The following is a 12,786-nucleotide window of genomic DNA, read 5'->3' as shown; positions in this document are numbered from 1 at the left end:
TCCGAGATGAGCCGACCCGGCAGCAGCCCTGATGAAAAAGGGGTCAGCCAAAATGGAGACCCAGGAGGTCAATGCCCACTGTTTACCAATACGCTCAACGCACCAGTGAGTCCCGAAACAAGGTTGTTATCCGCCTTCGCCAGAGATACCCAGGCCAGGAAAGTTGATCTGGCAGGCAGAGGTGAGTCTTATCACGTTATATAGATAGATAGATAGATAGATAGATAGATAGATAGATAGATAGATAGATAGATAGATAGATAGATAGATAGATAGATAGATAGATAGATAGATAGATAGATAGATAGATAGATAATATAACTCAAACAGAAACAATGTTGTGCAACTTCAAATTTAATTTTAATGTAATTTTAAAAAATGCTTATGTCATCTCTATGTAGTTAGTAATCTCTCCTCCCCCCCTAAAAAAAATACCGCAGGTTTTTTAAAACCACTATTCTAGTGGTAACTACATTAACTACAAACGTACACTTTACTCAAATGCACTGATGATCTCATGAGTCAGATCCAAACTTAGCAAACTTACATTAATATAGACAACAGCTATCGACAGATGTGAAGATCAAAGATGCAGACATTGTATGACATATTTACTTATACTTACTTTTTAAATAAATAAACTTAGATATATAACTTTTATCCACAAAGTGCAGTTTGATTTTTAAATGTGAATTTAGTGAAGTACATCTGTTATAATTTAACACAGACAACATATGCTAATATAGGTGCTTTTATTATTATTATTTTTGTTGTTTTTGTTTTGTTTTTTGTTACAGGCTTGCTTTATTGCACATATAATGTAATGTGCCTCCACAGTTCTGCAATGTAGCTGGAAATACGTGAGCCGCATTATGGCAGGCAATATGTGAGCAGAAAGAAAAATACTGCTATATACACCGTGTAGCCTCCTCAGATTCTAATCTGAGCAGAGGACTGGTTCGCCGGTCACCAGTCAGTATCTTATTCAATGTAATAAGATACACCGAAGAAGATATTCAGTGCATCAGACACTGTATACTCATATCTTTATAGAAAGCCCGGTGAGCAGTACATTAAGATTTTCAGTAAAATCATTAATTGCCAGTCATGGCCTTTAACATTTATATTTTGTGTCAATGCTAAAAACAGGAAGCATTCATGAGATTGTACCAGTGGGTGTTTGAAGGGGCTTTTTAAAGCCTGGAGGTTGCATTTGCTCCCACTTTAATCAGCTACTTTGAGCCTAATAGAGAGCAGCTGAAGCTCTGCGTGAGCCTTCTTGAAATAGCTGCTAGAAACTCAGTTCTTGCCTCGCTTTGTACCTCATTTTCTCAGCCTTTGCTGACGCATACAGTGCAATAGCTGCTAAGGCCACAATTACGTGAGCATGTTGCAAGTAAATGATCTGTACCTTAAGATACTACTGCACTTGTTTAAACATTTTAACTCTTTGTTGCCACTTGTTAGAAGGCAACACAATTATTAAAGGGATTTTAATTTCAGTTTTTCGGCTCTGAGGGTGCGTTGTATTTTTGTGTCAGATTAAATATATTCTGTTCTTTGCAATACATGTTTTTGCAGAGTATTACAGCGAGGAGGGAAAACCCTTTGAATTGCGTCTGGTTGGAAAAATAAAGCAGCAGTTGAGCACTGATCCCACTCGTCATCCTGAGTATCCCTCTTCTCTTGGACTGAGAGAATTCACCAGGAAAGCCACAGAAGTTGCCCTTGGGAAGCATTCTAGGGCTATAGTGGAGAACCAGGTAATGTCAGCTACACACAGACAGCTCAACTCATTTGAACCTCGTTTTGCACAAAACAAAAACTAGGACTGATCATGCAGTCAGTCAGCACCGTCATTACTCGGAAAGACGTTATTTGCAGTTACTATAAGTAACTGCAGAATAAATCAATAGAAGATCAGCAAGCAAACATCATTTATATCAAAAAACTCTGCTGCTGGTATTTCCTGGCTTTCGCTGCAGGTGTTAGGTGTCCAAACTCCTGGTTTTACTGCTGCTGTTCGTCTTGGAGCTGAACTCTTGAGGTGCTGGTACGATCTCAGTGCTGACTGGTGTGGCCCGGTTTACCTCTCTTCCCCCTGTGATGGTAAATAAAAAACCGCTTCTACTGAACAACATTTAAAGTGGAACAATTATGCCCATTTCCAGTTACATAATTGTATTTTTGGACTCTTCTAAAGTTGCCTTGCATAATACACAGTTCAAAACAAATCTTATGTATCTTCTTCTGGGCCGGGGTGTAGGGCTTTATTTTATATATATATATATATATTACCTCTTGGCCACCAAGAGGTAAAATTTACACAACCCCATTATACAGTGTAGGTATCGTTAGTTTGAGCAGGTTTTGTATGTTTCTGTGCTTGAATGGGTGAATCCACAGAATAGATCACACAAAATCTGGTGATCATTTTTGTCATCATTATGGGGTTTTTTTTGTTTAGTAGTGGCTCCATAGTGTAGCGTCAATGTCAGTGTCACTTTTATTTATGTACGTTTAAAAGGTTTTTACATGTACACTTAAAAACCTGCGTAGGTCTACAATGACGTAAAGGCAATAATAATAAAATGTTACAGAGAAATACAAATCAATGCTGACACACAGACCTGTGAGACGGTTGTCATTGACCTCAGATCAGCAGACAGCTCGTTCCAAAGAACAGGAACACAGCAACTTTAAGCATCCTCAGCACACTGAGATCTAATTCTGGGATAGTTAAAAGATGTGCATCTGATGACCTGAGAGGTCTAATTGGATTATAGACACTGAGCAAGTTACAGATGTACTGTTTTAATCAGTTTTATTAGACCGAAAAGGATCCGAGCTGTTCTCCCCATCATGGTTTCCGTGCTAATGTACTAAAGAAATTGTTAGTTGTTGTTGGCCAAGGTGGTTAGCAAGAGCTAACGATGCTGAATCACTGAAGATGTTTTACTTGCTAATGCTAGCTGTGTTTCTGTATGAAGCGTAGATTGTAACTGATCCCAGAGCAGTCAAAGCAGACTGGCAGCAGCTTGCCTCACATGCTGATCTCCCATTAGTTTACATTCATATACCTGCAGTTTAGGCACACTCCCCCCCCCGTGTTTAGATGTTATGCCGTCACCTGACGTGATTTAGACACTTTGGGGGTTGTTAAGTTGTTTACATATCAATTATATTTTCACCAGTTGTTTTTGCTGTTGAGAATTTTAATTATAACTTTTGTATTATGGTTTCTCAACAGTACTTGTTTGTTTTAATTAGTTTACTGGGGTTTTTTTAAAAAGATTTTTCTAAAAAATAAATAAATAAAAAATTGATAACTGTAAACCACCACGGCAGACCCGATGGCATTTTCATGCATCGCAGCATCATTTATTCTTACAATAGTCACACAGTTGCTGTAACACCACATTCAACGGCTGCAGCTCTCCCGCTGCCAGCCATAGTAATAATAATGCTAATATTGAAAAAGGAAACATCACAAAAACACTTAAGGTCATGAAAATTAATTGAGATTTAGCAGTTCAATGACGCATCCAGCTTGTTTATTGAAAAGTATCGGTATCAGCGACACTGACTCGTATTTACTTGGTATCGGATCGATACCAAAATATGCAGTATCCCACACCACTAGTTAACAGCACATGGCCACGCCCTCAAAATAGCTGCAGTTTTCTGTGAGATTGAAACAAGCACAGCTTTCAGCGACAGCATGGCCACAAAATGGCAATAATGTGAAGGATGGATACATATATTCATTGCAGATGAGAAGCTGTGCTGTCTAAGGACAGGATTATATATATATATATATATATATATATATATATAGAGATATATATAGAGATATATAGAGATATATATATATATATATAGATATATAGAGATATATATAGATATATAGAGATATATATAGATATATAGAGATATATATATATATATAGATATATAGAGATATATATAGAGATATATAGAGATATATATATATATAGAGATATATATATATATATAGAGATATATATATATATATATATAGAGATATATATATATATATATAGAGATATATATATATCTACACGCCTTTGGAACAGAGGATCGCAAGTTCGATTCCTGCCTGGGGCGTCTGTATCCAGTAAGGGTCCTAAGGCTAGACCCCCTATGCTAAGCAAGCCTACCGCAGACATGAGCGAGACAGATAAATATGAAGGCATGCCGGCTCGGACGTCGCCCGGATCAACAAGGTCCGCGTCAGGTGTTGAGGAACCAGGGCACCCTGACGAAAAGTGGGCTACTGGAACAAGAAGGCATCGGTGGGCAAGGGACGAAAACAGGGCGTTGTTGGAATGCTACTACGCAAGTAACCCCGGCGGAAGGGGCTACATGAATAGGATGAGGGACCTATGGATTCTTCGATACCCAACATCCACAATGACGGCAAAACAACTAGTAGCTCAGTGTTCCAACATTCGAAAGAAGGGACTGCTCTCACAGCTAGAGATTGACGAGGTACAACACAAATGCTACGGCAAGGAGGAGTCAGGACGCCAGGTCAGGGGGGAGATATCATCACCCCCACCCGAGATTGGGTACATAGCCCCAAGTGCGATAGGAGAAGGATCGTTGAGTGCGAGAGGAACTGACCTGAAAAATAGGATCATGGCCAAGCTTGAAACCTGGATCCCCCGTAGCCGGTTACCAAGATTACGTGAAGTACCCTCAGAAGGTCTGCTAGATGATGTTAATGCAGCACTACGGGCAATACCTACAACCACAATTACCGACACTAACAAGCTGATCTACAATACGGCAGCAGTGATCAGTGAGATGCTTGGTTACAAGTTGAACAGCCACAAGGGGCAGTACCCTCCATGGAGAAGGAGGCTAGAGGGCAAGATCAAAGTAGCACGGAGGGAGGTTAGCCAACTAACAGAGTTGCAGAAAGGTGCGACAAATAAGGTGCCTAAGAAATACAGCAAGCTGTCCATACCTGAGGCCTTGGAAACTGCCAAGCAAAGACTCACAGCCTTGGCCAGCCGCTTGAGGAGGTACACCAGAGAGATAGAAGGCAGGAGAATAAACCAGCTGTTCTCCACAGAACCAGCAAAGGTGTACTCTCAGTGGCAAGGGAACAATAAGAGAACAGCACCACCAAGGCTGGAGACGGAGCAATACTGGAAGAGCATATGGGAGAAGGATGCAACCCATAACGGCAATGCTCAGTGGCTAGTGGATCTGAGGGCAGACCACAGCGACCTCCCTGAACAGGGTCCAGTAACCATCACAGTGGCAGATATCCAAGAAAGGGTCTCCAGTATGAAGAGTTGGACAGCACCAGGGCCCGACATGGTTCACGCCTACTGGCTGAAGAAGCTGACTGCACTCCACGAGCGTCTGGCAGCACAAATGAACCAGCTGCTAGTTAACGAGAGACACCCGGAATGGCTAACTGAAGGCCGGACGGTCCTGATCCCCAAGGACCCCAAGAAGGGACCGGTCCCCTCCAACTACCGACCAATAACCTGCCTCAGTACTACATGGAAGCTCCTGTCAGGCATCATATCGGCTAAGATGAACAGGCACATGGGTCAATACATGAGTGGGACACAGAAAGGAATTGGCAAGAATACCAGAGGTGCAAAACACCAGCTACTGGTAGACAGAACAATCAGCCGAGACTGCAAGACCAGACTGACCAACCTGTGCACTGCCTGGATTGATTACAAGAAGGCCTATGACTCGATGCCCCACAGCTGGATACTGGAATGCCTAGAATTGTACAAGATCAATGGGACCCTAAGAGCCTTCATCAGGAACTCAATGGGGATGTGGCGTACAACACTAGAGGCCAACTCCAAGCCCATAGCACAAGTTACCATCAAGTGCGGGATCTACCAAGGAGATGCTCTGTCCCCACTGCTGTTCTGCATAGGCCTGAACCCCCTCAGTGAGATCATTAACAAGACTGGCTACGGATACCGACTACGGAACGGAGCAGTTGTCAGCCACCTCCTGTACATGGATGACATCAAGCTGTATGCCAAGAGTGAACGAGACATCGATTCACTGATCCACACTACCAGGCTATACAGCAATGACATTGGAATGTCGTTCGGACTGGAGAAGTGTAGTCGGATGGTAACAAAGAGAGGGAAGGTAGTCAGAACTGAGGGGATTGAACTACCAGAAGGCAACATTGCAGACATAGAGGACAGTTACAAGTACCTGGGGATCCCGCAGGCAAATGGGAACCATGAAGAGGCCGCTAGAAAGGCTGCAACCACCAAGTACCTGCAGAGGGTCAGGCAAGTCCTGAGGAGTCAGCTGAATGGTAAGAACAAGATCCGGGCCATCAACACATACGCCCTGCCCGTGATCAGGTACCCTGCTGGGGTAATAGGCTGGCCAAAGGAGGAGATAGAAGCCACTGACATAAAGACAAGAAAGCTCCTGACCATGCATGGAGGGTTTCACCCCAAGTCCAGCACCCTGAGGCTGTACGCTAAGCGGAAGGAAGGGGGCCGGGGACTGGTGAGTGTCAGCACCACAGTCCAGGATGAGACAAGGAACATCCAAGAATACATTGGGAAGATGGCCCCAACTGACCGAGTGCTCAGTGAATACCTCAGGCAGCAGAAACCCAAGAAAGAGGAGGGAGACGAGGAACCATCATGGAAGGACAGGCCCCTGCACGGTATGTACCACCGGCAGATAGAGGAGGTGGCTGATATCCAGAAATCCTACCAGTGGCTGGACAAAGCTGGACTGAAAGACAGCACAGAGGCACTAATCATGGCAGCACAAGAACAAGCTCTGAGTACAAGATCCATAGAGGCTGGGGTCTATCACACCAGGCAAGACCCCAGGTGCAGGCTGTGTAAAGATGCCCCAGAGACAATCCAGCACATAACAGCAGGGTGCAAGATGCTAGCAGGCAAGGCATACATGGAACGCCATAACCAAGTGGCCGGCATAGTGTACAGGAACATCTGTGCCGAGTATAACCTAGAAGTCCCGAGGTCAAAATGGGAGATGCCCCCAAGGGTGGTGGAGAATGACCGAGCTAAGATCCTGTGGGACTTCCAGATACAGACGGACAAAATGGTGGTGGCTAACCAACCGGACATAGTGGTGGTAGACAAACAGAAGAAGACGGCCGTAGTGATCGATGTAGCGGTTCCGAATGACAGCAATATCAGGAAGAAGGAACACGAGAAGCTGGAGAAATACCAAGGGCTCAGAGAAGAGCTCGAGAGGATGTGGAGGGTGAAGGTAACGGTGGTCCCCGTGGTAATCGGAGCACTAGGTGCGGTGACTCCCAAGCTAGGCGAGTGGCTCCAGCAGATCCCGGGAACAACATCGGAGATCTCTGTCCAGAAGAGCGCAGTCCTGGGAACAGCTAAGATACTGCGCAGGACCCTCAAGCTCCCAGGCCTCTGGTAGAGGACCCGAGCTTGAAGGATAAACCGCCCGCAGGGGCGTGCTGGGTGTTTTTATATCTATATATATATATATATATATATATATATATATATAGAGATATATCTCTATATATATATATATATATATATATATATATAGAGATATATCTCTATATATATCTCTATCTATATATATCTCTATCTATATATATCTCTATCTATATATATCTCTATATATCTCTATATATATCTCTATATATCTCTATCTCTATATATATATCTCTCTCTCTATATATATATATATATATATATATATATATATATATATATATATATATATATATATATATATATATATATATATATCTCTCTATATATATCTCTATATATCTATATATATATATCTCTATATCTATATATATATATCTATATATATATATATATAGATAGATATATCTCTATCTATATATATAGATATATCTCTATCTATATATATAGATATATCTCTATCTATATATATAGATATATCTCTATCTATATATATAGATATATCTCTATCTATAGATATATCTCTATCTATAGATATATCTCTATCTATATATATAGATATATCTCTATCTATAGATATATAGATAGATATATATCTCTATCTATATATATATCTCTATCTATATATATATCTCTATCTATATATATCTATCTATATCTATATATATCTATCTATATATATATCTCTATCTATATATATATCTATCTCCATCTATATATATCTATCTATATCTCTATATATATCTCTATCTCTATCTATATCTATATATATATCTATATATATATATATACATACACACACACACACACCAATAATTACAAAAGAGTATGTCTTGTAAACAATCAGCGCTGTTTCCATAGCAACACAAGATTTTGAAAATGAATACATAAAGGAGACAAAATGTCAAGGATTCCACATCATTAGATAAATATCTGTCATAGAAAAATGCCCGCATGGAGCTCTGTGACTTATATCTTTATTTAATTGTGAAAAATAAGAAAAATAGTGAATAATAATGGTGGTAACATAAAACCACAGTCATCTAAGATGATCCACAACACTTGCGACAATGTTCAATGGACAGATGAGCCAAAATATGCTGTCTTTGGAGGAACACTCCAACACCAAAACCTCATCCCAGCCGTTAAGCATAGACTCATAAAACACTTCTTCCCAAAATGCTGACTTTTAAGTTATTTGATTATTTTCCGTGTAATTTTGTCACAGAAGTAGAATTGAAAATGTAAGCTTTAATGGAATCTGGTCAAATTTTACAGGAGAATGATTGAAAGCAGATGCATAAATAAAGGACATAAAATTCATTCAACTTAATGGCTGTGTCATGGCCTGAAACCTTTTTGTAAGGATAATTGGTTCCAAATTCCTCTACAGCAATCCCCCGACTTTTGCTGCCATAAGTGAGTCCACGAGTTACTGAACCGAGCCTTACTTTTTTCAGTCTGAGCTGTGAGTGATTACTCATTGTGTTTAATAAAGATATGAAACTGCTTGCCTTGTATTACACTGATTAAGTTAGGCTCCATCGGTCACTAGTTATTACTTAGATGAAGATCAGACCACATTTTTTGAGTAATTAATTCATAAATCCTGGTTCACATACTTTTCTTGTGAGTGTACATGCTGCGGACAAAAGTGTCATTGATCTTTAGGGGTTGGTACTGCTTTTATATCTAATAAGCCAGTATAATGTTTTGTCTTGATCCTCCCTGCAGACTCATTGGCTGGTATCTTCCAGGCAGCAGGGATCCAAGAGATCCGTGAGTATTATTACTGGGATGACAAGCAGCGGGGCATTTGTTTGGAGAGGCTTCTGGAGGATTTGGAGAGTGCTCCTGAGCACAGTGTTGTTGTTCTGTCAGCGTCTGCCCACTACCCGACCGGAGCAGACCTCTCTCAGAGTCAATGGGCTGTGATTACACGGCTCATTACGGTAACTAACTTGTGCATTTATGCTCTCCGACAGAAGCTGAAATTATTTTTATCAGACAAGCAGCTTTTCACTCATACTTAATTTAATTTGCTCTCCTGGCACTGTTTTTCAACAGAGCCGTAGACTTTTCCCCTTCCTCTTGCTGCCTACACAGGCACTCTGCTGTGGAGACATGGAGCGTGATGCTTGGCCTGTGCAGCACTGTGCATCGCTGGGAATGGAGCTTCTCTGCGCTCAGTCATTTTCCCATTGCTTTGGACTATATGGTGAGAACGTATGTGCATTGAAGGGGCCACACCTATCAAAATGTGCTTATTGCACAAACGAACACTGCACTCTGCGGTGAGAAAACAACTGCGCTGCCTGGAGCTGATACAAGTCAGTTTGAACTCTTTCTTTTCTGAATGAACCGACTCAAGGTAATTGACAAGAGCACCTCTTTACTTATCTTTGAACCATAATCGTCATCAGAAAAAGGCAGACTTCAGTAGCCATAGAGAGGAAAAATATTTAAAGGCCAAGCTTTACTATGCTGAGTGCATGAGATCAAATTTATCCAGTGTGCTCCAGGGACTGTGGATTGTTGCTGCATTCCCTGACTTTTTCTTCACCTAACCTGTCAGAAGAGCACCCTCTCCGTGTTGTGTGAGTTGAAGAAGTGAGTAAGAATATAAATAAATAAGAAACAAAAAAGGGAAAAAATTGCTGTTGTTGGACTTGCAGCCTTCACACTTGGAGAGAGTTGGCGCTTGTTTGCAACATTAAACTTTATTTCTGGTTTTAATATAATTTGACTAAAACATAAAAATGCAGAGGTTAACACATTTGCTTACATGTGAAGGAGGGAGGAGAAAAACAAAACAGCCGCAGGGGGTCACAAGCTAGTGTACTCCTTGTGCCGGTCCCACGCTCAGATAAATGGGAGGGTTGTATCCGGTTTCAAATCTGTGCTAAATCAAACTTGCAGATCCATCTGCTGCGGCGACCCCTTGGGAAATAAGGGAGCAGCTGAAAGTACCTGTGAAAAATAAAAATGCATATGTCCTCATTAGAGTCTTTTGCAAATCATGTTTCCAGGGGAGTTCATGTTTTTAGAAAGGGCTCCTCTGATCTTCGTAATTGGCTCTGGGATGAAATGTCGAAAATGAAATGTGCTGTTTTTCTGCGCTCATCTTTTAAACACAAGTTAGAAAGAATCAAAAAAGTGGCAACTAAACCTGCTTCATGTGCATCCAAAAGCATCTTTGCAATCTTTCATTTGTGACCCAGTGAATATTTACCAGAAAAAATGGAAAAACCTGACAGGCTTGCGGTGTATACTGATGCAAAGCATTTCTTTTCAGCAGAGCATAACGTTACTTCACTGCTGCTGGGACATTCTGTAGATTTCTTCACGTTGAGCTCATATTGTTTCCTTCACCAGGTGAAGCTGTTGGACACCTCCTGTGCGTCTTAAAGCAGAACTCCGTCCTGCTGCCCGTGCGGTCTCAGGCTGACAAAATAGTGAGATCACTGTGGGCCAGGCCATCCGTAGGAGGAGCACATGTTGTCACCACAGTGCTCAGTAACTCAGCCCATCTTGTTGAGTGGTGAGACATGCTGCAAATGATCTGGCATTTGAAGAATTTGGCCCGGACATTAGCTGTTGCTGTTTTATCAGTACATGTGTTGTATGTCTCTTGATGTTATGCATACACGCACCTTTCCACCCTCATTTTTCATAGTGCAGATATTGAATTATATATATATTTTTCTCACTGTGTTCCCCAGGCAGGGAGAGGTTAAGCACATTGTTGAAAGGTGTATGCTGATCAGAGCCATTTTAAGAGAGAAGCTGAGGCTTTTGGGAACTCCTGGTCGCTGGGACCATCTGACTCAACAAGGTGGACTCTTTTGCTGCACAGGGTTAAATGGTAAAAACTGAAAAGCACTGTTTCAGCCCTCCTCTCAATTTTTTTTTAGAATTATGTTTCTCACAATCTAGAAGGACAAATGATTCACTGCATCAGCCTCGAACAAGGACAACATAAATGCTGTCTGATGTTCATAATTAGTTTTCTCAGCTCTTGCTTTGCCGCGATTCTCTGGAAGATCCTTTGAAACAGCTAATTGGCATTTGCAACACAATTTTTTAATGTATTCATAAAGTTTATCAGTGTCTGATGCACTTATTCAATCGCACACATTATGCACACATATGGCTTATACGAAGGCCATAACCCTGATCAGTCTACATTGAATTGCTGTTTGTGATTTTAGTTTGGTTCAAAAAATATAACTTGAAAACTTAACTGCTGAAGATATATTTTATGTAGCATTCATGTTTTAAACAGAGCTTTTCTTCACATGACAATAACATAGGTTGATACACTGATGAGCTTTCATGATTTTGCTTTTTTGTGACTGTTTTTTGGCCTTTTTAGGTGAGCAAGTAGAATTTCTGTCAAACAGGAGACGGGTGTACCTGCTTCCCGGCGGATGTCTAAACGTGAGCGCAATCAACTGCCGCAACCTGGACTATATAGCCGAGTCCATCCATTTGGCTCTGACCTCTTCACTCTGACCACGCAGCTTTTATCAGCATCCAAATTCTGTGGGCTTCACAATGAGTTTGGACCTTTCAAGTGTTTCATTAAAATGTTCCTTTTTAAGTTAAGTGTAATTATGATGTTACTTAAAAAAGGGATGTTTATGTTTCCAGTGCTCTGTTGGGTCAGCCATATCAGGAGATCTGCTGGAAGCTGTGGAGTGATTTTCCTGTTCAGTCTGTTTACATTAAGAGTTGATTGAGGTGTATATTTATATATTCTCACTTTACATATACGGAATGTGAACAGAAGGTAGTGTAGAAAACAAATTACTTTTTTTCCTTTTTATGGAAGATGTTTGCAGAAATTGTTTCTACACCTCAGTAAAAAATAGATTCATAAACAAATAAAAAAGAGTTAGTCACCGAGAGCTGCTAGACAGACTTTGTGTGTTTTGGACTTCTAGGGTAGCTTTTTGCCTTTAGTTCAATCATAATTACTAGCTGACAGCTGGCAGCAGTTCATCTTTAATGAAAAAATATTAGATTTATAGCCTTCTCAACTGAACATGATTATGAAAGTGTCTGGATATGAAGTGTTTACCTAATGTTATTGATAAATAAAATTTTTGTTAACCCTCAAAGTCAATGTACTGCTAACCTTGGACCCTAATGGTGCCCCATCATAATTTGTGATTTTTGGCTTTAAAAAATTGTTCTCACACATATTAGGAGCTCAAGCTCATACAATTTGGATAATATTGCCTTACTTACTTACTTACTTACTTAACAGTTGCATGACAAAGGTAAATGTGAATACACTGGTGCACAGAAC

At 40.7% G+C, this 12,786-nt stretch overlaps 1 protein-coding gene across 1 annotated transcript; it reads left to right on the top strand.

Moving 5' to 3' along the window:
• The first annotated feature begins 6 nt into the window (after nt 1–6).
• got1l1 (glutamic-oxaloacetic transaminase 1 like 1) lies at nt 7–11,987 on the top strand. The gene is made up of 8 exons (XM_085368088.1): nt 7–181; nt 1,582–1,763; nt 1,986–2,109; nt 9,207–9,424; nt 9,540–9,690; nt 10,848–11,013; nt 11,195–11,337; nt 11,848–11,987. The coding sequence occupies exons 1-8, from the start codon at nt 7–9 to the stop codon at nt 11,985–11,987; spliced, it is 1,299 nt and encodes a 432-aa protein (XP_085224214.1).
• Nucleotides 11,988–12,786: the final 799 nt, after the last annotated feature.

Source organism: Diplotaxodon limnothrissa, linkage group LG12 (assembly GCF_057381915.1).
Source record: "Diplotaxodon limnothrissa isolate DT_005_m linkage group LG12, D_limnothrissa_male_GT1.1, whole genome shotgun sequence".
Taxonomy (NCBI): domain Eukaryota; kingdom Metazoa; phylum Chordata; class Actinopteri; order Cichliformes; family Cichlidae; genus Diplotaxodon; species Diplotaxodon limnothrissa.
This window is presented reverse-complemented; position numbering and strand designations above follow the sequence as displayed.